This window comes from Natrix helvetica (assembly GCF_964273705.1).
Source record: "Natrix helvetica genome assembly, chromosome: 7".
NCBI lineage: Eukaryota > Metazoa > Chordata > Lepidosauria > Squamata > Natricidae > Natrix > Natrix helvetica.
Genome location: NC_138558.1, coordinates 23,499,739 through 23,524,500, shown reverse-complemented (window position 1 = coordinate 23,524,500; position 24,762 = coordinate 23,499,739). Strand labels below are relative to the sequence as shown.

Sequence of the window (24,762 nt, the reverse complement as noted above, 5' to 3'; positions counted from 1 at the left end):
CCCAGCCAGCTATGCTGGCTGGGGGATTCTGGGAGTTGAAGTCCACAGGACTTAAAGTCGCCAAGTTTGAGAAACACTGATTTAACCTAATCTTTTCTTTACTAGCCTTCAAATATTTGTTGAAATTGTGGGCTTGAAGTTTATAACACTTGACTTAGAAAAATATCCATTTGATATTGTACTATAAACTGAAAAACAAGGGACATAAACTATTTTGACTGTCTGGTATTTTGTTTCGCTCCACAAAACATAACCCACAGAAATTCCAATTAACATTGGATGGGCAAAAGGGTTTTCAGAGTTCGGTGCTTCAGAGAAAAGTTTAGCTTAGTGACAAAATGTCTGCCCTGAACATGAAATTTCTCCTGTTAAAATAAACAGTAAAGGGGAGCAACCTTTGTGAAAACTCTCCAGGACTGTTCAGTGCAGGGGAGACAAAATTTCTCCAGCCTGTGATTCAGATCACACCAGATCTTACGAGCTGTGCACGATGGAGAAAGTTATTTAATTAGGTAAGGCTGAAATAGATCACATGGATCTAGATTTGAAAATAGCATTTCGATGGTCTTCATTTAGCTTTCTATGTTAACATTAAATGATATGGGACAGAAAACTAGAATATGTATGCATCTTCAGCATATATTGCTCATAGAATTGTTCTGACTCATCACGGGGATTTTGGAACATCATGGGCACATAGCTTTAGCACAGTGATGGCAAACCTTTTGGGCACCAAGTGCCAAAAAGGAAGCGCATGCACGCGCTTGTCAGGGACACTCCCTGGAAGAGAAGCTGCATGCACATGTTGGGAAATAAACCTCTGGTTTCTGGTGCACACATGCTCACCGGCCAGCTTGTCTTCTGATTAGTGGTGCACATGCATGCATGATGATCAGCTGGCCTCTGTGCATGCGCACAAAAGAAACCAGAAGATCAATTTTTCCAGTTTCGGACACTGCCGCACATGCAAAAATCAGCTGATCATTGCACACACATGCACGCCAGAAACCCAGAAGAGGAACGTGCAACGCCATGCGTGCTAGCCGACATGGCTTCGTGTGCCACTTCGGGCACGCATGCCATAGGTTTGCCATCACGGCTCTAGCATAATAGCAATAGCAATATCCTTGTTATACTATGTGGTACCGTGCTAAACATTATATGGGAGTCCATGATATAGATCGAGAGGGAAATAAAACTGGGAATTGTCTATTAATATGGTTCTTAAATTAAAATCAACTTCACAAAATTAGCAAAAGTGCTAGGCTGCTGTATGTTTACATTGTTTCAAGTAGTTCACTTAATGTATGTTTTATTTGCCGAGGAAAGGAATTATTTTAGTTTAGTTTTTTTAACCCTATTTTGAAGACATTTGTTTTAAAATAGCCTATGTTTCTTGAGAAAAAAAAAACTCATATTACAACTGCTTTCTTCAGTGTAGAGTATTTCAAATAAATAATTCCAGATGTTGTAATAGTAATAGCACTTAGACTTATATACCACTTTGCAGCCCTCTCTAAGCAGTTTACAGGGTCAGCATATTGCCCCCAACAATCTGGGTCCTCACTTTACCCATCTTGGAAGAATGGAAAGCTGAGTCAACCTTGAGCCTGGTGAGATTTGAACTGCCAAAGTGCTGGCAGCCAGTGATCATCAGAAGTAGCCTGCAGTACTGCAGTCTAACCACTGCACCACCGTGGTTCTTCCAAAACATTGTGGCCAATTTTTAGAAAGATTGCACAAAAGGATCTTGAAATGATAGTGATAATACTATTGATGAAGAAACCTAAATGTTGATGAAGAAGCCTAAATGAGGAACTGATGTGCCATAAAATCTCAGAGGAATAAAAGGAGTAGAAATATTGCTAGCTTTTGTTACTGGATTTCTCTACTTGTAAGAAGAGGCAAATACGTAGAAAAATGTAAGAGGGAAGGACATCCGATTGGAATCTTGAGAGAGGAGAATGGAATGGCCACTTACAAACTCCAATCAAGAGAAAAAAAATATATGCTAATGATAATTGCAAAATTAGAAAGGGTTAGTGTAATTTCAATACAAAAGTAATACTTCAATATAGTGATGAAGCCTGTGGACTGGTACCTGTGTGTTAAACTTGTTGAAGAAAATAGTTATTTGTCAATATTTTCCTTTAGGTGTCTTTGCCTTGAAGTTGATTTGGATCGGACAATTCTTCAAATGAATAATATATTTAAATATAATTTAAACAGAAATGTTTAACCCTATACTGGGACAGATCATAATGTAAAGCATTTCTTGCTGAGAGACCAAGAAAACTAGGAGAAAGAAGGTTTGTTTGGTTGGATTATGCCCTAAATCCTTAACTTGTAACTAGATTGGGAATCAATAATTTTTCAGGTTCTGAATGTCATTTCCGAAGCTGCAGACACCAAAACTTTAAATGAAAAATAATTGAAGCTTTACAAAATCATAGTCTTAAACGGGGAATGCTAAACGCTCACCTGATTTTACATGAGAACATTGAGCTAAAATCAAAGTGATTGGGAGTTGGATGACAGAGATCAGGGGGTCAAATTGGTGGCTTGTGGGCCAGATGCGTTGCATGGAGGCCATGCCCACCTCAGCTCCACGAAGGGGGGAAAAATGTCACAAGACATCATGTGATGGTAATGTGACGCAGCACGTTTTACACCCATGACATAGCTTTAATCACAATCAACATCTTGTCCTTAATTTAAGATCAAACACTATTATAGTGTATATCATAGTTTTAGGGGATTCTCAGCAAAAAAAAAAAACTTTTGTAATAGGCTGGTTCCTGTATTAGTTGGTCTCTAGCCATTGACTTGCCTGCAGCTGTAGTAGCGGATGAATTCAAGCTATCGTCTTACCTTACATTTCCCACAGAACTTTAGATGCTTTGCCAAAGGCTTTGGAGAAAGTTTTTTTTTTTAAAAAAAAACAGTCAAATACTCAAATACCCGGCCACCCATTTATGGAGATTCCACAGCACATATTCACATGACTAGTCTTTTGCATGAAATAGTATCTTTTTTAAAGCTGTCGTCTTCTCATGGGCAACAGAGCACGTGTAGACATTTTATGCTAAAGGAAAAGGCTCCCCTCACACATATGTGCTAGTCATTCCCGACTCTAGGGGGTGGTGCTCATATCCATTTCAAAGCCGAAGAGCCAGCGCTGTCCGAAGACGTCTCCGTGGTCATGTGGCCAGCATGACTAAACTCCAAAGGTACACGGAACGTTGTTACCTTCCCACCAAAGGTGGTTCCTATTTTTCTACTTTCATTTTTATGTGCTTTCAAACTGCTAGGTTGCAGGAGCTGGGACAAGTAACACTCATGCGGCACTAGGGATTTGAACCACCGAACTGCCGACCTTTCTGATCAGCAAGCACAACATTTTAGCCACTGAGCCACCATGTCCCCGTTTTTAATGCTAGATTGATTAATGATAATATTTGAACTTCCCTATCCCCAAGCTCCTGTTCCAAAGCTCTTCTCTTGATAAATGTCAGATTCCCCATCTCCCTGAATAGTTAAAAACTGGCAGAATTGGTAGGTTAGCATTCTGCAAAATATCCGGCTTCTGTATTCAACTAATTATTTCACCTTCCAGGAATTTGGCCAAAAATAATGTTTCAAAAATCAATATTCCATCATTTGGAAGGTCGACCCAAGGTCTACCTTGAATGCAGATTATTGGGTGTAAATGTCTTTTATTTTAAACACACTAGTTTTCCTATTGGTAAAGAAACAGTTTGTGGGTCCTATCATTGTCCTTGTAATAGTAATTTGGGGATGGAGTTCTTAATCATTTTGTGAAAACAATCATGAAGCAAACTTGGAATTTCAAAGATATTAACGTCACTGGGAGAAGGTTAGGATTCGGAGAGATTTGATTTGTTTGCATATTTTTTTACTATTTCTTTTGAATCACATAGCTCAACTTTCTTAGAGGCCATCTATTTAATTTGCTTTCCTATAAGCAGTGGGGATTTTTCTGAGAATATGAAAGTTCAGCACTGAAAGAAGCTAAAATATGTGTTTGAGTAATTCCACTCCAAGAGGTTAGTAGCCTGATTCTTCTGCATACCTAAAAGCAAAGTTAATTTGGGGTATAGAAGGAAGCACTGACCTTTAACAGGATGGCTTTAAACTCCTTTTTACCAGTCAACTAGCTTTTTGCTCTTTCACCTGATTTTTTTTTTTATGAAGGGTTTTGTGTATGGAATGCGTTCTGGAACATACTTGGTCCTGAGCTCTTCTGACAGCTTTTAGAAATTGCTGGTGAGTCCCAAAAGATATGTAATTTTAGAAACAGCAGCCTGATGCTAAACATCTCCACCTGTTCTCCATTATCTCCCTTCAAACGAAAACAATGTTTGGCTAAAGTTACAAACTAATGGAACCCATTTTCACTAAATAGGTACATTTGGTCATATGTAATTTGGTAGCTTATAAAAGGCAATTTTTTTTTACAGAAAATGGCTTCGAACAGAGAGAAGGAAGTAAATTTCCCACCCCACCCCACAGCTGTGATTCTCACCCCACTTATATGCAAGAACAATACCCATTGAAGTCAATAGGAATCTCTTGCAAATACATATGTTTTCGATGATGATAAAATCAAGCCTAATCTCTATTTAATATAGAGAGAGCAAGAATGGAAAAAGGATTTATCCAGAGGTCATGTGTGGCTTTTAAAGCCGTAAATAATTGCATGTTCCCCAATTCTCTTTTACATGAGCTCTTTCTAATGCAAGAACCACCATGACCTCTTCTTTGCTTGAAAACTTGAAAAAAGTATGCTGCAATGAAGAATGGAAGGAATATTTCCTTGTTTCCTATGAACTTGTCCTAGGAAAGTTAAATCCTTATTGGGCAACAAGGCTACAGCCCTAAGTGTTACAAGCAAAATGAAAATAAATTAGATATTGCCATTTATTTAATGCTGCAGTAAATATAACCACTAAATACTCAATTTGTAGCAGTTGAAACGTTCAAGATCAGTTGCTAAAATTTAGTGGCTCCATCCATCCATTCCATTTTTAAAATTTGATGCAATCTCACTTTAATAAAAAAAAATTGGATAGCTAATATGTCAACAAAAGAATAACATAAAATCAAGAAAACCACCAGACCATGACATGATTTTACTCCAATTTGGAATGGGGAAAATTTGCTGTAAAAGGGCCAATTTACAGCTTGACTGGGGGCATTTTAACAATAAAATTAATTATTTAAAATCTTTTTATTGGATATGTCCAAGCAGAGGCATCTGTGCTTTAATGTAGATTCCTGTGTTCGGAATTTTGAGCTCACTGGTGCTTTCAAATCTACAGTATGATTCAAATTAAAAAGCAAATATATAGAAGAGATTAAAATCAGGAAGCTTCAAGGGTTTAAGTCAGGGGTGTCCAAACTTGGGAACTTTAAGACTTGTGGACTTCAACTTCCAGAATTCCCCAGCCAGCATGGCTGGCTGGGGAATTCTGGGAGTTGAAGTCCACAAGTCTTAAAGTTCCCAAGTTTGGACACCCCTGGTTTAAGTAAAGGTTGAATATTGGGATAGGCTTTATTATTAGACAGAATGCCATTGTCTCTAGGTGTAAATGCTCAAAAGGGGCAGAAAAGTTTTATGGACCACTGTACTTGCCCTGCAGTCCTTGATCTAGTTTACTGCCATAGGGAATGCTGTCCCATTGCCAATGTAAAGAAAGAGTCATTTGCCAGCTGCTAGATAGCCCTTGTATACAAAAGAGGAAGTAATAGCATCTTATTTTAGCTTCAGATGGGTTCCACCAAGTATCAGAGATAACACGAATAGTATTTGCAGAATGGTCGTAATAAAACAAGATGGCATTCTTTAACAAGTCAGGTGAGCAGCCAAATGGAGCCTCAAGTCTAATTACAAAGCTGTCTTGAATGAAAAGAGTTTAGTACTCTATCTTCTTCTAGTACCAAAGAAGAAGGAAAAGGATGAGAATTAGAAAAGAAAGAATAAGCGACCAATTTTTGTTTTGGCCAATGTTTGGTTTAGTTCTAGGCATCATTGATATATATGTGATAGGCATACCAGGGGTTGTAACACAAATACATACCTATTTCCCTGGCTCAACTGATAAGGAGGAGAGCCTGTGGCTTAGTGGCTAAGACTCCTGCCTAATATATAATACAGCCCAGGTTCAAATCCCACTAAGGGTATGGCTAGCTGATGAGAGCTAATTAGCTCGAAATAGATCTATACTAGTCTCCCTTTATTTATTTATCAGTACAAATACAACATTTATATATATATATATATATATATGTTGTATTTGTACTGTATTTGTATATATATTTGTTTTCGTAGATTTTCACGGGTGTAGGTATGCTGGTTTTGTTGTATTCGGGTCTTTTCCCGTGTAAGGTTGAGATTGTCTTTGCAACGTTTCGGCAGGATCTCACCTGCCATCTTCAAGCGTGGGCTTAATATATATATATTACTGTGATGCAATCTGACCTCCAAGCGCTTTCCACTTCTGCCCTCCATATTTGCAATCCAGTAGGAACTTGCAGATTTCTTTTATACAAACAGGATACTCAGTGTCATGGACTCCTCAAGATTGAACACTAAGCAGAAAAAAAAATGTTCATTGTTCCATAGGGACAATGTGTCCACAGGGGCCCATTTCAAAGTGTGCTTTTTATTCTTGACCAGTAGCTCAGAAAACTCTGACATATAAAACAACTTAAAAATAGATGTTGGATTGTAGTGTGAAGAAAGCTTCAAAGAAGATGCCTAATGTTAGCACTGTTGATGGTATTGTCTGATATAGTTTGTATTCCATTAAAACTTCCTTGTAAGCCTCACATGTGAATGGAATTACAGCACAACGAACCCTTTCCCCCCCAAAGTTTTAAAGAAAACAGCAAAGAAATGTGCTGCCAAATTCTGAAGGCATCTTTGAGGGTCGAACACACAATGAGCTGCATGGACAATAGGGCCACCCGCTTGACAAGAAGGAAAGGATGACCAGTGTGAAAAAAAAAACTTTAAGGAATATTTATTCTTCAAAGAAGCAGCTTTTAGTCTGATGTTATGCCAAAACCCAGAGGATTTAGTGTTTTAAAACAAAAGGAACAAAAAAGGGAAATTTTAACTATTGACTATTTTTTTAAGACATCCAAGTGGAAAGATGAGGTTCCTACATGAATTTTAAAAAAATAATCCAAGAAAGTCAGGATATTGAATCAGATCAAGGGACTATTTTAAATAAGACAAGGCAGATGCTAAAGTGTATTGTAAAGGCCATTGCAGTGGAGGTCATAATATCTCATCTATTATGAGCAAACATTTTTTGCTTTTAATTTTATTGAATGGATTTGAACTGTCTACCCTAAAACATCTTAAGAATTAGCAATAAAAAACCTAAAACAATAGTAATAAAATCTTCTTATTTGAATGAAATATTTACGTTACTGTAATAATTTCATAATAATTATCCCTTCTTTTAATTAATACAATTATATTTCATAATGGTGAGCAAGCTCATGATATCCCTGAGGCAAACATTTATGGAAAGCTATGGAAGATTGTACTTTAATTACAAACATCTTTACCCTGTTTCCCCCCAAAATAAGACCTCCCCTGAAGATAAGCCCTTCCCGAAAATAGCACAGCAGCAGCCATGAGGTGAGCACACTTGCTGCCTCCTACACCTCAGAAATAATAAGACCTCCCCAAAAATAAGGCCAAGTGCTTATTTTGGGGGTCAAAAGAAAATAAGACCCTGTCTTATTTTCCGGGAAACACGGTAGATGTTTGGACAGTAGAAGGCTACTGCTTGTAACGCTGGGGCACAATTAAATGGAACAAGAAATTGACATTATAAACAAGAAATTGTTAAGCCTAAAATCCAGGAATCTGAACTTAGATCTGTTTTGCAATATTCAGTCATTAGGATCAGTTAAATGCCATCAAATTTGGTTTTATTTCTGATAAATATATGAATTTAGGGGTACTGTAACTTGTTGGTCTTCTGGGGATTTTTAAATAGCCTTTTGATCCCCTCTATTCACCTTATTCCCTCCCTTTCCCTTTAATTTGCACTGGGATATTGTTCTTTCTCATATGCTAATATCATAGGTCCAAAGTATGTGATTTTTTTTCTTTCTAGGAATCAGTCAATCTGTTTGGTCCAGGTTGATCAAAAGATAGATGGGTCTAAATGTTCATATAATGATTATAGTTATATTTGAGTAATGGAACAAAATTTTCCACATTGTACATAACTCATGAGAAAGTAGATGAATTTATGTACCTTGGTGTGATATGATAAAAATTAGAAAGAATGTTGTACAAATGCTAGGTAGAAACAGTGTATGTAGAATATAGTTTGTTACAAAGAAAATTGCTGTGTGCAAGTTTGTGCTTCTACACACTATTATATAGAAAAGAGTTTGGTATGTTCAGAGCATTGTTTCTTGATCTTGGCAACTTTTAAGATATGTGGATTTCAACATGCTGGCTGAGGAATTCTTGGAATTGGAGTCCATGTATCTTAAAGTTGTCAAGATTGATAAACACTGCTCTGTAGAGACATAGAATTAGAATTGAATACAGTGGAAATGGAATATCTAAGAATTGGTAAACCAAGAAAAGAAAAAAAGGTTAAGTAAATGTAGAATGAATATAAACATGATTTTCCCCCTTTTAATGACCCTGCAATCCATTTTATCAGGGTAGTATTGGGGCAACTGAATGGAGCTGGGCATTTACTGGCTGGATGCCCTTCCTAATGCCTTTGTTGAGTTCACAGCAGATATTTTCTCTCTGTACTCTGGTAGAGAAACATTTGTCACTGCCTAAGATTGAACTCTCAACCTTCTGATTGGGAAGTGAGCATCTTTACTTCTAGGCCACTGTACCATTAGAATGCAAACATAAGTGACCAGTACAAAAAGAATTACGTTGCAGTGAATTGGTTATACAGAATGACTGAATGCAGAGTAAATTGCAAGAATGAGTGACTGGATGGCCAAGGGTAGTGGGAAGATTGAGAAAGTGATGCTTGAACAAATGCTTGGGTTAAACCAAAGCTAGATAGGAAAGAACATAGATTGCAACTAAGCTTTTATTGTAATGAAGGAGAGAAAGTCCTTACAATAATATAATAGGCTCAGAGTAAGTAAGAAAGATGGTGTCAAATTTGTATTCAATTTATTTTCAAATCACTGGGACTTTTTCCTCTGTACAGATAGATTGGGCTCCCTGTTTGCATGATCAGTCAACCCATTGACAGAAGTCAGTTGCATATTTACATTTTCTGCATTTCTGCAGTAATTTTTATGCTGTAGTTGGAACTCCAACAGTGTAGCAAGTAATATTGATGTAAACTGCAATATACAGTAGTTGGGCTTTCTTTTCTTTTATGTTACCTCTTGCTTCTAATTTTTGGCTTATTACTTCTTATCTTTTTCTGTATATTAGTTTAGATTCCAAATCTTTAATGTTAAAAGGTTTAAAAATGTGTTAAAGTGTTTGAAAATGCACACAGTTATTGTTTTCCTGCACAGGGAATAAGTACAAACATTGTGCAATCTTCCAAGTCAGATAAGATCAGCAACTTACAAGCAGGTGCAAAAATTCAGAGTTATAGCCTTAATTACATAGAGATAATGCAATTCTTTCCCCAATAGGGAAATAGGGATATTCTTTCCACTAAGAAATAATAGGAAGCAGTTAGATGGACCTTGGATGCCAAGTGTGCTATTACCATATAAAGAAAACACCATTGTTGTCTTCCACCAGACCTTATACCATGAAGCTATACATTTTCTGCACAAGCCCCTAATTGAAAACATCTTGTGCCCACAAGAAGTTCCCGTTTAATTGTGACTCATTCCCAGAATTAACCATAGATGGTCTGTGACTTCTATATGAAAAGAAACAAAGAAATATTGGTTGACCAATTAAGTTTTCTTCGGGGGCGGGGGTGGGGGGGCTAGAAGATCATTTAAGAAAAAAAGACTTCATGGCCTTTCAATATGATCTTTCCTTACTGCTGAATCAAAATGCTCTCCATTTGAATCATCAGAAATCTATATCAACATAAAGTTTGCTGCCCCCATGACTAACCCTATTCTGCTCTGTTTCAAGTCAGTGACTTCCTTTAAGATTTTCTATACCATGTAACTATCACTCCAGACCCAAGCACTGAGCAATGGGATGAACTCCTGTTACTTACTCCAGCTTCTGCCCACCTAGCAGTTTGAAAGCATGCAAATGTGAGTAGATAAATAGGCAACACTTCAGTGAAAAGATAACAGAATTATGTGTGTTATGGCGCATAATCATGCTGGCTCAGAACCAAAAAGGGCTTTACTCACTGTCTGTAGATATCTGTATACTGAAGGCAATATAACAAAGATATTTGAGAGAATAGTAATTCTCAAAAACATTGGCCAAGTGAAAAGATCTAGTTACATCTGGTTGCATTGAGCAATGATCAGGACCTTGGATAGATCCCAATGGGTTGTGCTAGCTTAAACAATACAAAATTGTCTCATTGAAGAACTAAAATCCTCTTAAGGGTTGAAAAAGGCCAACAGGGATTGACTTGCCACTGGCTCCACCCCTGTCTTAAAAACTATCTATGGCAAATTTATATTTTAGAAGAAAAGATGCTACAGGAAACACTACTAATCATAAGACAGCCATGCCTTCAGTCTATAAAAAAAGGTTCAATAGTTTTTGACAATCTGTAAATTATCTGAAGCTACAAGAGCTGGACAGGAGCTGAATACAAAGAATATGAGTTTTAGTTTGCTAATTTTTGATATCCTGTTGAATGTAGTAATCTCTCGTTTGCTTTTTCTTTTGTTTTTGTTTTGCTTGTCCTTTGGAGTTACATTTTGAAAACACATAAGGGCAAAATAATTTTCACATACTGCTAACAGAGTGAAGTGAACCATAATAGTTTCCATTCAGTACTGACTCACAAAAAATGTTATTTCCATATAATAAAAGCAGGAAATAACTGCAGATCATCAGGAGGAGCAATGAAATCTTATGACTGGAATAGATATCCACTAGGGGCAAAACTGAGATCATCAGGATCATTTTCAATGAATTAATATATTAACTTATGTCCCTAGCGGCCTTCACATTTTACAATGTACTAGTTCTTTGTGATTATTTTCTATCTTATAAAACGAATTAACTGTTCACTTGTATATAGCACAATAGTGTAAAGATTTGAATAAAGATATGCAGAAGGACTACTTTGAACTGGGATGAAGTATTATCTACTGAAGATAAATAGCAGAACCTCCCAAAACTCTTTCTCGTGGATTATAATAAAGATTTCTATGAGGCTTTAAAGCAGAATTTAGCAATTTGGAATCAATTACACCAACTGAACTAACACACATATTTGTTTACTCTTATGTCATTTTGCTTATATTCATTGTGGAGAAGAATTAAATACCATGAAAACCACTCTTCTATGAACTACAAATTCCTTCTACATATAACAGAGATACTTAAAAGTATCCTAATAGTATAGGATACTATCATTTTCACAATGCCATTATATGTTGCATTTTAATACTTGCCATTTTAAATGGGGAAAGTAAGTGTCCCTTTTTGCATTCTTACATTCTCTGCAGAGATATTTTACAAATATTTATCTAATTTAGTAGCACCTTAAAATAGCCTTATTTTCTACATATTATAATTGTAAGCAATATATACATATTTTTATTATTATATTATTTATTTAATACATATTTATTAACATGCATTTTGGTTTGTGAAATATATGTTATATACAAATATGTTGTAGGGTACTAATATGGACCCAATAAGTTGCAAAAATTATGCCAATTATGTGGAGAGAGTCTGAAGATAGTATTTTAAAAAGCCACAAATTTAATTAATAGCAGCATTCTTAGCGAGGATAACTGGTAAATTCATCAGAATAATATAATAATCAGTGTAGTACATTAATGCTGGAACTGGTACCATTTTAAGGCTTAACATCAAATATGGATTCACGTACCTACTTTACTTACTTCAGTATAACTTTTAAATCCTGTTCATGGTTATACAATTTTAGGCTCAGAGGAGGCACAGAAATATACATATCACTTTTATACCTCCATGCTTAATTTTTCTGGGAGATATGGGAGTAAGGTCCAAGTGTCTCTACAAGCTATTTCATTTCCTGATAGTCCCAGTGGAAATGTATATACATGTATTCTTACTTCATACTTAAGTGGTCAGTAGAGGAGGTGTGCATTAGTGCACTAATGTGCCTATATCCCTGTCATTGTATTTTTATTCTCTTATTCCTGTTCTCATTTTTGTTTGACCAATTCCAATAAATAAATAAATAATAAATCAATAATAAACAAACAAACAAACAAACAAACAAACAAACATGCTGAGAAAGTGCCAGGACAATCATATGAAACTAACAAAAGAGCATTGCTGCTTTCTTGTTTGAAAACAGTTGCTTCTTTTCTACTCATTTGTAAAGCATCTCTTTTGAATGTTTTGCACAGCTCTGTTAGAAGTTTGTGTTTCTGTCTTTTTACCTTGCAGTAGTAGAGGAGATATTAGTATGAGTTCACTGTTTAATAAATGTGACAGAGTTGTACCAAGGAAACAGAAATCTGGGATGCAAACAACAGCTTGTTTAGTTTATTACTTTGAAATGCTAGTAATAACAAAATGCAGTTCATTGAAAATGAGTTTTCTGTGGCTCAAAAGCTTATGTGTTCCCACCAACAGAACATGTTACAGAATTGTAACAAAATTCAAAATATTTTTACCATTACAACTCTGTCTTTCTATAATTATTTTCAAAATTGTACTGTGAAATAGAAGGTGTGGGGGGGGGGAGAAAAATCTAACAAGCACACCTCCTGTTTGATTATATAATACTGTTGCCATGTCAACCTACTTTTAACTTCCATATATTAAGCTTTTTTTTTTTAGAATTATGGAATCACGTAATATATATGCATGGTAAATTTCCTGTCAAAAAGTATATCAATAATAATAAAATCACCATTGGTCAATTGCAAAAGGCAGCTTTTGCAACTTATAATAGCTTACATATTGTGACGATATCTTTAGCACTATCAAATAACAATACCTGCCTATAACAGGTCTTTGGGAATGACTCAATAGGTGGATAAAAATACCAAATCTAGTCTAAACATCAGGCTGACTATGTGATCAACCATAATATATGATGATTGCCCACTCCAAAAGATTCTAATAATATAATAGATTCTGTATTCTTAGACTTAATAGATTTCTTTGATTCAACATGTCCAACAGTGATGTGCTTGAAAATTGCAATGTTGATTTTAATATGTCAAAAATAGACAGGGGAGGGAGAAGAAAACATCAGTGGGGCAAATATGAAATGGGGAAAAAAAAACTTACTAATACTGTCAATTTCAAAGCTAGTTTGACCTGAGAAATGGAATTGCTTTAAATGAAGTTATCCTTGTTCATTTGTTCATTTGTTTAATTCAACATTAGAATAGAATAGAATAGAATAGAATAGAATAGAATAGAATAACAGAGTTGGAAGGGACCTTGGAGATCTTCTAGTCCAATCCCCTGCTCAGGCAGGAAACCTTATACCATATAAGACAAATGGTTATCCAGTCTTTTCTTAAAACATCCAGTGTTGGATCATTCACAACTTCTGGAGGCAAGTTGTTCCACTGGTTAATAGTTCTAGCTGTTGAGAAATTTCTTCTTAGTTCTGGGTTGCTTTTCTCCTTGATTAGTTTTCATCCATTGCTTCTTGTCCTACCCTCAGGTGTTTTGGAGAATAGCTTGATTCCCTCTTCTTTGTGGCAAACCCTGAGATATTGGAAGACTGCTATCATGTTACCCCGGTTCTTCTTTTCATTAAACTAGATAATTCCAGCAACTATTCTTTATATGTTTTAGCCTCCAGTCCTCATATCACATATTTAGGATAGGTTCATTCATGGAGTTATGAATTATGAGCCTTTACTAGCTCTTAGGTTTGTATAAACACAATTCTTGAATCTTAAAATGCTTTTGTGAAAAATTATTCATGGAAGGCATAATTATTTCTCTATTTACCTTCCATGGTAGACTTTCTTGGATCCAGTCCTATGTCACTCCAGAAAGGCCCTTCAAGCCCAAGAAGGTATCTTATAAAGAATCAAGTTAAAATGTCCAGGATTTTGTTTTTTACAAACTAGATTTCTTTCCTTGTTTTTTGACATTAACCCTGGTTGATCAATGGGCTCTTAACATTTTAAAATGGAGTTTGCACTTTCCCATAGTGAAAAGGAGTTCCCACTATTCCCATATATTAGAATAGAATAGAATAGAATAGAATAATACAGTTGGAAGGGATCTGGAGGTCTTCTAGTCCAACCCCCTGCTTAGGCAGGAAACCCTATACCACATCACCCACTGCTTCTTGTCCTACCCTCAGGTGCTTTCAGTTCACTGTAAAGGATTTAGAGAGTTAACATGATACGTGACTTGACATTTCATGAAAAAGCAGTGGATTTACCACGAGAGTGGCACCATACTGAGTAAATGAAGTATAACAGAAAATATAACTCTTGTCGCCAGTAGGACATCCTCTCAACAATTTTCCTAAGAAAGGGGACATTGGAGACAGGTGCTTCCTTATCAAACAATTTATAGTCTATACTTAAAGATACAAAAAAGGTCTCAGAAATTAATTTATTCAAAGAAGTTTAAAACAGTCCCAAATAACAGCTGATTCAATTAAATTAAGCTTCAGTGGACAGATTTTTGGAACACAGACAAAATCCACCCCGTCTAAGATAAGACACATAAAATATTTAGAGTTAAAAGATAAGATTTTTCTTGACACTTTATTTTTGTCTCATAACAGATTTTCTAAAAAAAGAAACTAATCTACAGACAGATATGCCTATTTATCTGCAATATTTCTATCTTTTACACTCCCGAGTAATTTTTCTGTTGTCTTACATTAGTGGGATTCTAAAAGTACAATGGCTCTTGTGCCAAATTTTGATCAAAGATCAAAGAAAGTGCAATAAATTTCCTTGACTGTTTTAATGGTAGAGGCTTCCCCCCCCCCCAAATCATGGCTTCTTAGAGAAGGAAAGGTTTATGGGGGAGTATTGACATGCATTTTTCTCTTCAGATACCAAAGAAGATAAATCCTTTAGTTTAATTGATGATGAACACAGAGATTCACTTTTAACCAAAGGAACCGCTTGTGCTGTGGTGAAATTCAATATTTTTTTACTATCATTTCTGTGGGCTTGGTGGGCATGGCAGGGGAAGGATATTGCAAAATCTCCATTTCCACCCCACTCTGGTGCCAGCCAGAGGTGGTATTTTCCGGTTCTCCGAACTACTCAAAATTTCCACTACTGGTTTCCCAGAACCTGTCAGAACCTGCTGAATTTCACCGCTGCGCTCATGAATATAGTATCATGTCAATTTCTCCTATTTTGCTATGGGAAAACATGATTTTCATTTTATTTGTTTGATTGATTGTTTCAGTTGGAGAAACTATTATCAATATCTCAATATTATTCCTGTAAATTTCAATAATCTGCTCATCTAAATCTTAAAAGGAAAGATTCTCCTGATGCCTATTATTAGTATCATATAGAAAATGATCCATCTAAACTTACTTCTTGATCTTACCTGTGTGGTAGTCTTTAATACACAAGACAATCTAATTTATGTGCTATCAGTTATGGCAAATAATGTTTGGAAAACCATAAATTTGGGTGTTTTAGTATCACTGAATACTGAAAGTATAAAAAACATTTACGATAAATTGGTATCTGAAAAATATGTTTCCATTATGACTTGTTTTGTGTTGTTGACTCATTATGACTTTTTAAAATTTATACCTACCCACAGGCTTATCCTTGCACTAATGATAAAGAATGTGAAGTTGGGAAGTACTGCCATAGTCCCCATCAAACTACATCTGCCTGCATGGTTTGTAGAAGGAAGAAGAAACGTTGCCACAGAGATGGCATGTGCTGTCCTGGAAACCGTTGTAACAATGGTATTTGCATGATTCTTATTTTTTTAAAAAACATGAATAAAGTATTTTAGTGCTTGATTCTCATATTTATTCTTCAAGATTTGCCAAGTGGAGAGAGGATTCATTTGGTGGGGAGCATCAATGGTCATTCTAGAATGAGAAAAATGGATGGAGAAATAATAGAATTTTGAATTCATGGATTATCAAAATTGTCACAAAATGTTTTTCCTCATGAGTTACTCCACTGTTTCTAAGCAGCGAATTTTTTTCTTTTTCTGTTTTTTAATATACTACATTTTTCTTTCAAATGAGGAATAACCTTATCTGGAGGAATGAGGCTTCCTGGCAAAGTTCTGACTATCTCACAACTCACTCTTGTAGAGTGAAAAATAACAGAGAGGAGGAAGGGGTGAAATGTTACAGAATGGAGAAGAGTAAAGAGAGGGTGTTGTAACCACAAAACAGTAGACTGGAAGGGAAAGAAGCTGTGTTTTATGTTATCATAGTGTGGCTATATTGGGAGAAAAGTACAAGAAGTAACTTCAGAGCCTCTATTAAGTCTATGTTGCAGACTTCCATATTTTAAGAGCAGTTTAAGATGAGCATATTGAAGGCCATGAAATAACTCCCCTGTCACTTTACTTTGATTAGTAAGAACGATTATCTTCAAAAATGAAACCCAGCTTTCAGGAATTACATCAAGTTGTATCATCCTTCCAATTAAAGATATGGTTTAAATTTTATTAGGGGTTTCTTTATTTTTAGTAACCTTGAAAGGTTATTTCATTGGTTTGGTTGATACATATATCTTAAAATTTAATTATTAAAAGTAAGTGGTAAATCTTTTTCTTGTTCATTAAAATTATTAATTTTATTCACTGAGGTCATGCACCTTACCATGTTAAGGGGTCATGCTATTACAGAAGTTGAGTGCTATTGCACTACTTCAATGAAAGAGACTTCTGTCCTACTGTAACATTGTACATAGTGTTTTGCCTAATCTACAGACATCAGTGTTAATGTCAGTCTCTCCAGGAAATAAACCTACTCAAGCAGAGGCTTCCATAGGCCCCATAAATCGAATTCTCCATCCAATTTATGGGGAGTGAAATGAAAAGCACCATTCTCTCTCCCACTCATTCAGACATGCACACATTCTTTGGCTATCTCGCAATTAAATAAGTGCAATAAAACCTTAGTTTGATCATCTCCTTTGAAATAATTTCTAAAGCAATTTCTTTCATGGAATCAGTGCTACAAGGAAAAAAAAGAACATTGTTTTATCTGGGACTATCATATTATTTGGATGCTAGCATTATTGGATATCTGATAGAGAATCCTACATAAAAATAATTACTTCTACTTTGTAGATCCAGAATCAGCAATATTGAATTTCGGTAGAAAACTCTAAAATGTTATCATCACCACTAACATTCAGTAATTTAAAAGTGGCATGAGAATTCCACATTTGCAAATTTTGAGAGGAGATGCCTTAGGCATAAAAAAAATCAAGAACTGTTACACATGAACAGGTCACACCTGTAGACTAGCTAGAAAGAGAAAGGAGAAAGGGACGGGATCCAATTTGTAATAGCATATTACCTTCTCAAAAATATTTGTGAATTAGGCTTCATAGTTCGAAACATCCTGATATTAGTATATACACAGTATGTACAATAGACATGTACCTATATATACTATGTATATGTACACATATGCATACATATACATACATACATATTCACACACATACATGCATACAGATAAAACCAGGTGAGAAGAATAGCAAAGTATATATAATTAATATATTAACTATTGTCAGTCATTCATATTTAGCAATATTTAATTTGCTATGGAATGGTTTCTACTGAAATTTGGATTTAATATAATTACATAAATTGTGATAAGCCAGAATTGCTTTTAAAAGTAACACTGGCAGGCCTCAAACTGGTGTCTTGAGATATGGGCAGGACTTTCATTTTGTCCTTTTGCTTTCCAAACCAAAAATGGGCTCAATGTTACAATTATATCAGTTTGCTGATAATAAAATTAACCAAAGTTGTATGAGACAGCTATGGAAGACATCCAACATGCATAAATTTGAGTATTCACTTTCTATATGAACATTAATAGTTTCTTTGTTTGTGGCATTCCAGTTATGTTATCAACTGTGGTATTATATTACCAGTTCTGACTTGTTTTATTCCTTAATTTAGGTATTTGTATACCAGTGACTGAGAGCATTCTCACACCCCATATTCCAGCTCTAGAAGTGCCTCGCAATAAAAAAAATAATCACTATCCCACCAAGGATTTGGGCTGGCAAAATCTTGGGAAAGGACAGTCTAAGCTGACACATGCAAAAGGTAGGATAGCTTGATTTATAAATGGTCTGTAATGGTTTCCTGAGAAGGGAAGAACACCTTAACACCAATTTATGGGGAGTGCATGCTACCAAGGTACATAAATTGATTTAGAGTCGAGGTGGCGTAGTGGTTAGAGTGCAGTACTGCAGGCTACTTCAGCTGACTGCTAGCTGCAGTACAGCAGTTCAAATCTCAGCAGGCTCAAGGTTGACTCAGCCTTCCATCCGTCTGAGGTGGGTGAGGACCCAGATTGTTGGGGCCAATATGCTGACTCTGTAAATCACTTAGACAGGGCTGTAAAAAAACACTATGAAGTGGTTATATAAGTCTAAATGCTTTCACTATTGCTATTTTTGAAAAAGCAGTAAATTCATGTATTATTTTGATTCTTTTCAATGGCAGGCTTCTTTGGGGGTGACGAGCAGGAGACCCTTAGAACAATGCCATCTCTTTGAATACTGATGATGCCTCTTTCTATATCTAAGGTGATCCTGTGCCCCACTACATATAAGATCATCTTTGAAGGCATCCTTCCATCTTTAATATCTTTAACTATTGAGGAACTTAAGTACCATATTCCTCAGGAATAATTAATTTGAGCTTTGTGTGATAAAAGTTCTATACTGATGATTATTTCAGATTGGAGCGTCATAGTCTTAAACACACTTATTTAATAATTCTTATATGTTTATAATTGAGCTACATATGGAATGAATTATTTGCTGGTTCATTTATTTGATAGTTTGTACTCACCATAATGTAGATTTGTGGGCTATACAAGAGATTTCACATTTCTTCCTGTTACAGAATATACAGGAGTTCATTATGAACTAATTCCTGCTTATAAAAATGTGTTCTGGGAGTCCCCAATGCTCTGAAACAGATCTGAGGGGGTATACAAAGTATGAGAGATGTATTAAGAATGGCATCATTGGATACTTCTCTTAATATGTAACTAGTGGCTAATACTTACATCAATGAGCCCAAAGAAGTTAGTCAACATTGTCTTACTATTTCCCATCTAATAGCTGACTTGGATAAAACCCAAAAATGAAAAAAAAATGAAAGATTTTTCTACATGTTTAGTAGATTTTAGGTCTAGGTGGTAGTGAAATCTGTGATGACCTTCCTGCATAATTCATAGAGATAGTTTGTAAAGGCTGGAATCTTGTTAGTAATAGATCTCATTAACAGGAAATCTTTCTCATTGGCCACTCTGGTTTAGGCTTCTGAGTTTAGCAACATCTGGAAGGTCATATGTCCTCTGCTCTTACCTTACAGATTATTGTATGTTGGAAAAGGACATGATTAGTTTATAAAAGTCTTATGTGGTAATAGAATATATTCTGTTAAAGGAAAAGGATTGTTGCCATTCAATCCAACTTCTCTAACCATGAATAAAATGTTCCCCTTAAATCAGTGGTGGGATTCAGCCAGTTCGCACCACTTTGGGAGAACCAGTTGTTAACTTTCTGAACAGTTTAGCAAACTGGTTGTTGAAAGAAATCATTAGGGCAGAGAAACAGTTGTTAAATTACTTGAATCCCACCACTACCTTAAAGGGTCTGAAAGATCATGCAGATACATTTAAACAAAGATATATTTATCAGAATATATTTGGAAAATAGCCCAATTGCTTTAGTTGTTCTTCCTAGGATTACTAACCAATAAAGTTTCTTTTTTAGGTCATGAAGGAGACCCTTGCTTAAGGTCCTCTGATTGCACAGAAGGGTTTTGTTGTGCTCGTCATTTTTGGACCAAAATTTGCAAGCCTGTGCTACACCAAGGAGAGGTATGCACCAAACAGCGGAAGAAAGGTTCCCATGGCTTGGAGATTTTCCAGCGATGTGACTGTGCCAAAGGCTTATCATGTAAAATCTGGAAAGATGCTACTTATTCTTCAAAAGCAAGACTTCATATGTGCCAGAAGATCTGATGCAGGATTTGAAAAATTGTCACCAGCAGGCCTTGACAAGTGTCTACTGCATAGACTATGGTGGAAAAAATTAATTGTAAATAAGCAATGACTGGCCCAAGTATCCTTTGGGGCGAGGAAAAGTATCGTCTCCACATGTGTCATAATTCTGCTTGGAAGTGCAGCTGACAGCAGATGGATGTTCTTTTTAAGTGTGATACCATTCTACAGTGGAGCCAAAGATTTGCATCAAAGCTCTACTGATAGTCTTGTGACTTCTCCATATTAGTTGTAGGTAGTTTATCCCACCCTGATGATAAAATAGGATATATTTACAATACAGAGCAGGACTTTGCCAAAATATATTTCTATCAACACATACTTGTATACTGAATCATGACTATAAAAATTTCCCAGCAAACTAAAAGTGTTAGAAATAAAGGCGGAAGTTACTACATATGTAATTATGGACTTTATTGTGTACAATCCAAGGCTCTCACTTGCATAGGGATTTGTAATCTCTGTCAAGATATATGAATAGAGGCAGTTATGCTAGGGTAACAATCTAGATTCATATTTCTTAAGCTTAGCAATTTAGCTATACTGGCTGGGGAATTCTGGGTTTTGAAGTCCAGATATCTTAAATTGCCAACAGTAAAAAACACTGATCTAGATTCAAATAAATGACATAAACAGTTAGACTTCATAACTCAAACTGATACTTCTTCATTTATTGTAGCTAATGACTCCCATTAACTTGGCTTACTGGTTTATTGATAGCCACCTGACTTACAGTGAAAACAGACTATTCATTACTACGTCCAAAATGCAATGATACACTAAGATGCTGGTTGTAAATACTAGGAAAAGGAGGTTTGCATTATGAATCATTCTTCATTTTTGCCCTTAAAATGGGCATTCCGGATCATTAAATCTGTTTTGCTAAATAATATGTCATAAAGGTTTTCGATCAGAACGTAAACCATGATATGTCAGTGACAAAACAAAGAAAGATGATAACATTGAAAGTGCTGAGATTAATATGTGTCATAAGAATATGGTGGATATGTTGTGAATGCACCTTAGGAATGTGTTTGGAATTGGCACTACTGGATTGTTGTACATATATCAATGGATGCCAGTGGAGTTCATTCAGCAGTATTAATGGCCTAGTAAAATGGACACCAATTTCTGTTCTTTGCTTCCCGATTCAGCATCCTTATATGTTCTTTCACAATGCTGATATCCCCATGGTATGAACTGGGTTAAGTTTAGGAGACTGATTTCTCTTTGCTTAAAAGGAGGAAAGAATTTATGTGTGTGTGTGTCTGTGTGTCTGTGTGTGTGTGTCTGTGTCTGTGTCTGTGTGTGTTTCTAATTCTGTTCAATTTGTTTTATTTGGGGGGCTCCTTCATGTGAGTTTAATATGCTGAGGCAATATGCCATTTGTAATATCCTTTAAAAATGGAGCAATCAAAGGTAACCAGCAACAATAGCAACAATGTTTTTTGTAGCTAGCAAGCTTTTTTCCTGACTTTCTGAAGCCATGTTTTGCAAAAATTAAAGTTTATCTGTAATTAATTTATATTTCAAAACCCATGAATAAATATCAGCCAAATGCTACGTTTTTCATGTCTATTAAAAAATACTTGCAAACCATTTTCCATTTCAGTGCCAAACTGCAACTTCAGAAAGTACCTAAATTATCTAAACGCATATGGTAGTGGTAAACTAATTTGCAGCCTGTCCTTCATTGTTTATACACAAAAAAGGCAAGAAAGTGGATTTTGGCAGAGGTGTTTATAATTCTCTAACTTTTTGCTTTAGAATCAGAATTCCATAAACCTTTGATGGGAATTCAGAGTAAGCCATGACACTATGCTAGCAGTGCAGTTGGTAGACGCCTTACTCCAGTATTAATAGGCTATTATATGTTCTAATTCCCTCCCATACTATTCATATAGTTTATTTTAATGTACATGATCTAGGAGGAAAAATGGATATTACATGCAAATTTGTTTTATGAATTTTAGACAGTATTGCTTAAAATAAAAAAGTAGCTTTGACAGATAGTAGAGAGACAATGCCGATTTCGCTTTCTTTGGCTTAATGGTTCTGCTTAAAACATCCCAAGACATTGTCCCATCCATTTATGTTTCAGATATGTATTTCCTTTGGCAAACTTCTCACTGGAACTTCATTTAAGGAAAGCAGCTTGAGGAAGAAATTAGAAAAATGTTTTTAATGCCAATTTGTTCCTGCTACCAACAGCTTATTAGCGCTGAAGCACCAGATTGAATATGTATTTTTTTTTTGTCAGTAATAAGATACTTATATAGAAGCTTATTTAAAGTTTAGGAAGTTCAAATTATTTGGGAGTTTAATACAGGAAACTCTATTCAGTTTACTTCAATACAATGAAAAACATATGGAGATGGACAAAGTGTATCGTTTCCTTTGCTTAAATAATGGAAGCAAATAACTGACATCCTTTTGCATTAGCAAGATTATAGGAAAGAGTCAGTGGCGGGATTCAGCCAGTTCATACCTCTTCAGGAGAACCAATTGTTAACTTTCTGAGCAGTTTCGTGAACTGGTTGTTGGAAGAAATCATGAGGGCAGAGAACCGGTTGTGAAATTATTTGAATCCCACCACTGGAAAGCGTCCTTACCCTCTCGGCACAGCTAACAGTAACAAAGTTACATCCCTGACTTGTTGAAATGTTATCTGCATGCCCTTCCCCACTTTATCCCCCCCACCATATCTAGAATTTGAAATAATTTATTTACAGGAAATGTTTAATGAGATGTATTTTCTTATAGAAGAGATTTCCTACAGAAAGCTTTGTAGCAAAACTATACTTGCAATTTGTTGACTTTGTAATTTAGAAAGAAATGTATAATAAGATTAAATATATTAAAGTGGTTTTTTTTTTCACACTTTGCCATCGTATTCTTTCTCCATCTCCAAAAGGGGAGTGCAGAAAAGAAAGCTCTGTAAGAAAGGTAACACAACACATTCAGAATTCATTACAATTAGTAAGCAACATTCTATGGTTGGTCAAAGTCACCTGGGTTTCTCTTTCTGTTTCCATGGCACCATTTCACATATTGAGATAATTATCGTGCCTATCTCTGATTTATGTTCTTCAGACTAAATATACCTGACTGAGTGCTGTGGTGGCCTAGAGGTGGAGCTCTCGCCTCACAATCAGAAGCTCAATCTTAGGTAGAGGCAGATATTTCTCTTTCTAGGCACAATTAGAATATATCTTCTAAACAAAACTCCACACTGGCAACAGGAAGGGCAACTAGCCAGTAATCACTCTGCTAGCTCCATTCAGTTACCCAGGCTCTACCCTGTAAGGGATTATGGGGTTGTTAAAAGGAGATGGTGATACTAAATATACCTGACTCTCAATAAGTTATCATCTACATAGCATTAGAGAAAACATCAAGAAAAGAGATTAAGAGTTCCTTTCTCTTTTCTTTCAACAATTAACTGGTCTTAAAGTCTTCCTGGATCCCTCTTTGGGCATTTGGTATGCGGGCAAAAACCATTACATTTTCCTTAGTAATGCACTCCCTATCTCCGCATTTTATGATCTGAACCTCAGAAAGATGACTAATTCTTCAGGTTTTTTTTAAATTTAACAGGTTATGTTCTTTTTTACAGAATTTGTGGGAAGGGCCCACTTTCATAGATGCTGGAAAATAGTTCATATTTTTATAGGACTACCAGGTGATAATGTGGTGTTGCCCCCGGTATTTATTTATAGGGGGGAAATGTTTATTTACAGGGGGAAATTACCAAATGTAATTTCTAATAGTGGATTTTCCAACCTTAACAGAGGGAGTCCCCTTGTGGAGTACTGTGAAGCTGTTACCATGGCAACGCCACTGAGCTGTACAGTAGAAGCCATTTTACGGCAGTACAATAGAATTCATTTTAAGGCACAACAGGCTGTATCTTAACAGAATACACACCCAGAGGGATGTTAGGTGTGTCGTACCTCCACAGTATTTTTTTCCAGAGAGTAAGTTATCTGTGTACCAAGTTTGGTTGAAATTGCATTCCAGAATTATGCTGGAACATCTCTCTCTCTCTCTGTCTCTGTCTCTGTCTCTCTCTCTCTCTCTCTCTCTCTCACACACACACACTCACACACACACACACACACACATTCAGAAATAGAGAACTCAGTTATTGTGAGCTCTTTATTTATCCTTACAGATCATTGTCTGAATCTCTCTTCACTTCTCTCAAAATTCTGACCCTGCATTCTTTATATTTTTCATATAAAGAACCAGATTCCTTATCCATATTAAACCTTCAGCTCTCTGATTTCATATAATCTTATCTGATTGATGAGATCAGAAGCTTGTTCACATTCTTTATTCCTATGGCCTTGCTGTGCATTTCAGAATT

At 35.8% G+C, this 24,762-nt stretch overlaps 1 protein-coding gene across 1 annotated transcript in view; it reads left to right on the top strand.

Moving 5' to 3' along the window:
* DKK2 (dickkopf WNT signaling pathway inhibitor 2) overlaps positions 1-23,273 on the top strand; it is a 59,367-nt gene extending 36,094 nt beyond the window's left edge. The window contains exons 2-4 of the mRNA XM_081960063.1: positions 15,923-16,073; positions 18,269-18,418; positions 20,104-23,273. Of these exons, the coding sequence (XP_081816189.1) occupies positions 15,923-16,073; positions 18,269-18,418; positions 20,104-20,354 (552 nt within the window). The 3' untranslated portion in view covers positions 20,355-23,273. The remainder of the gene's footprint in view (positions 1-15,922; positions 16,074-18,268; positions 18,419-20,103) is intronic.
* The last annotated feature ends 1,489 nt before the right edge of the window (positions 23,274-24,762 follow it).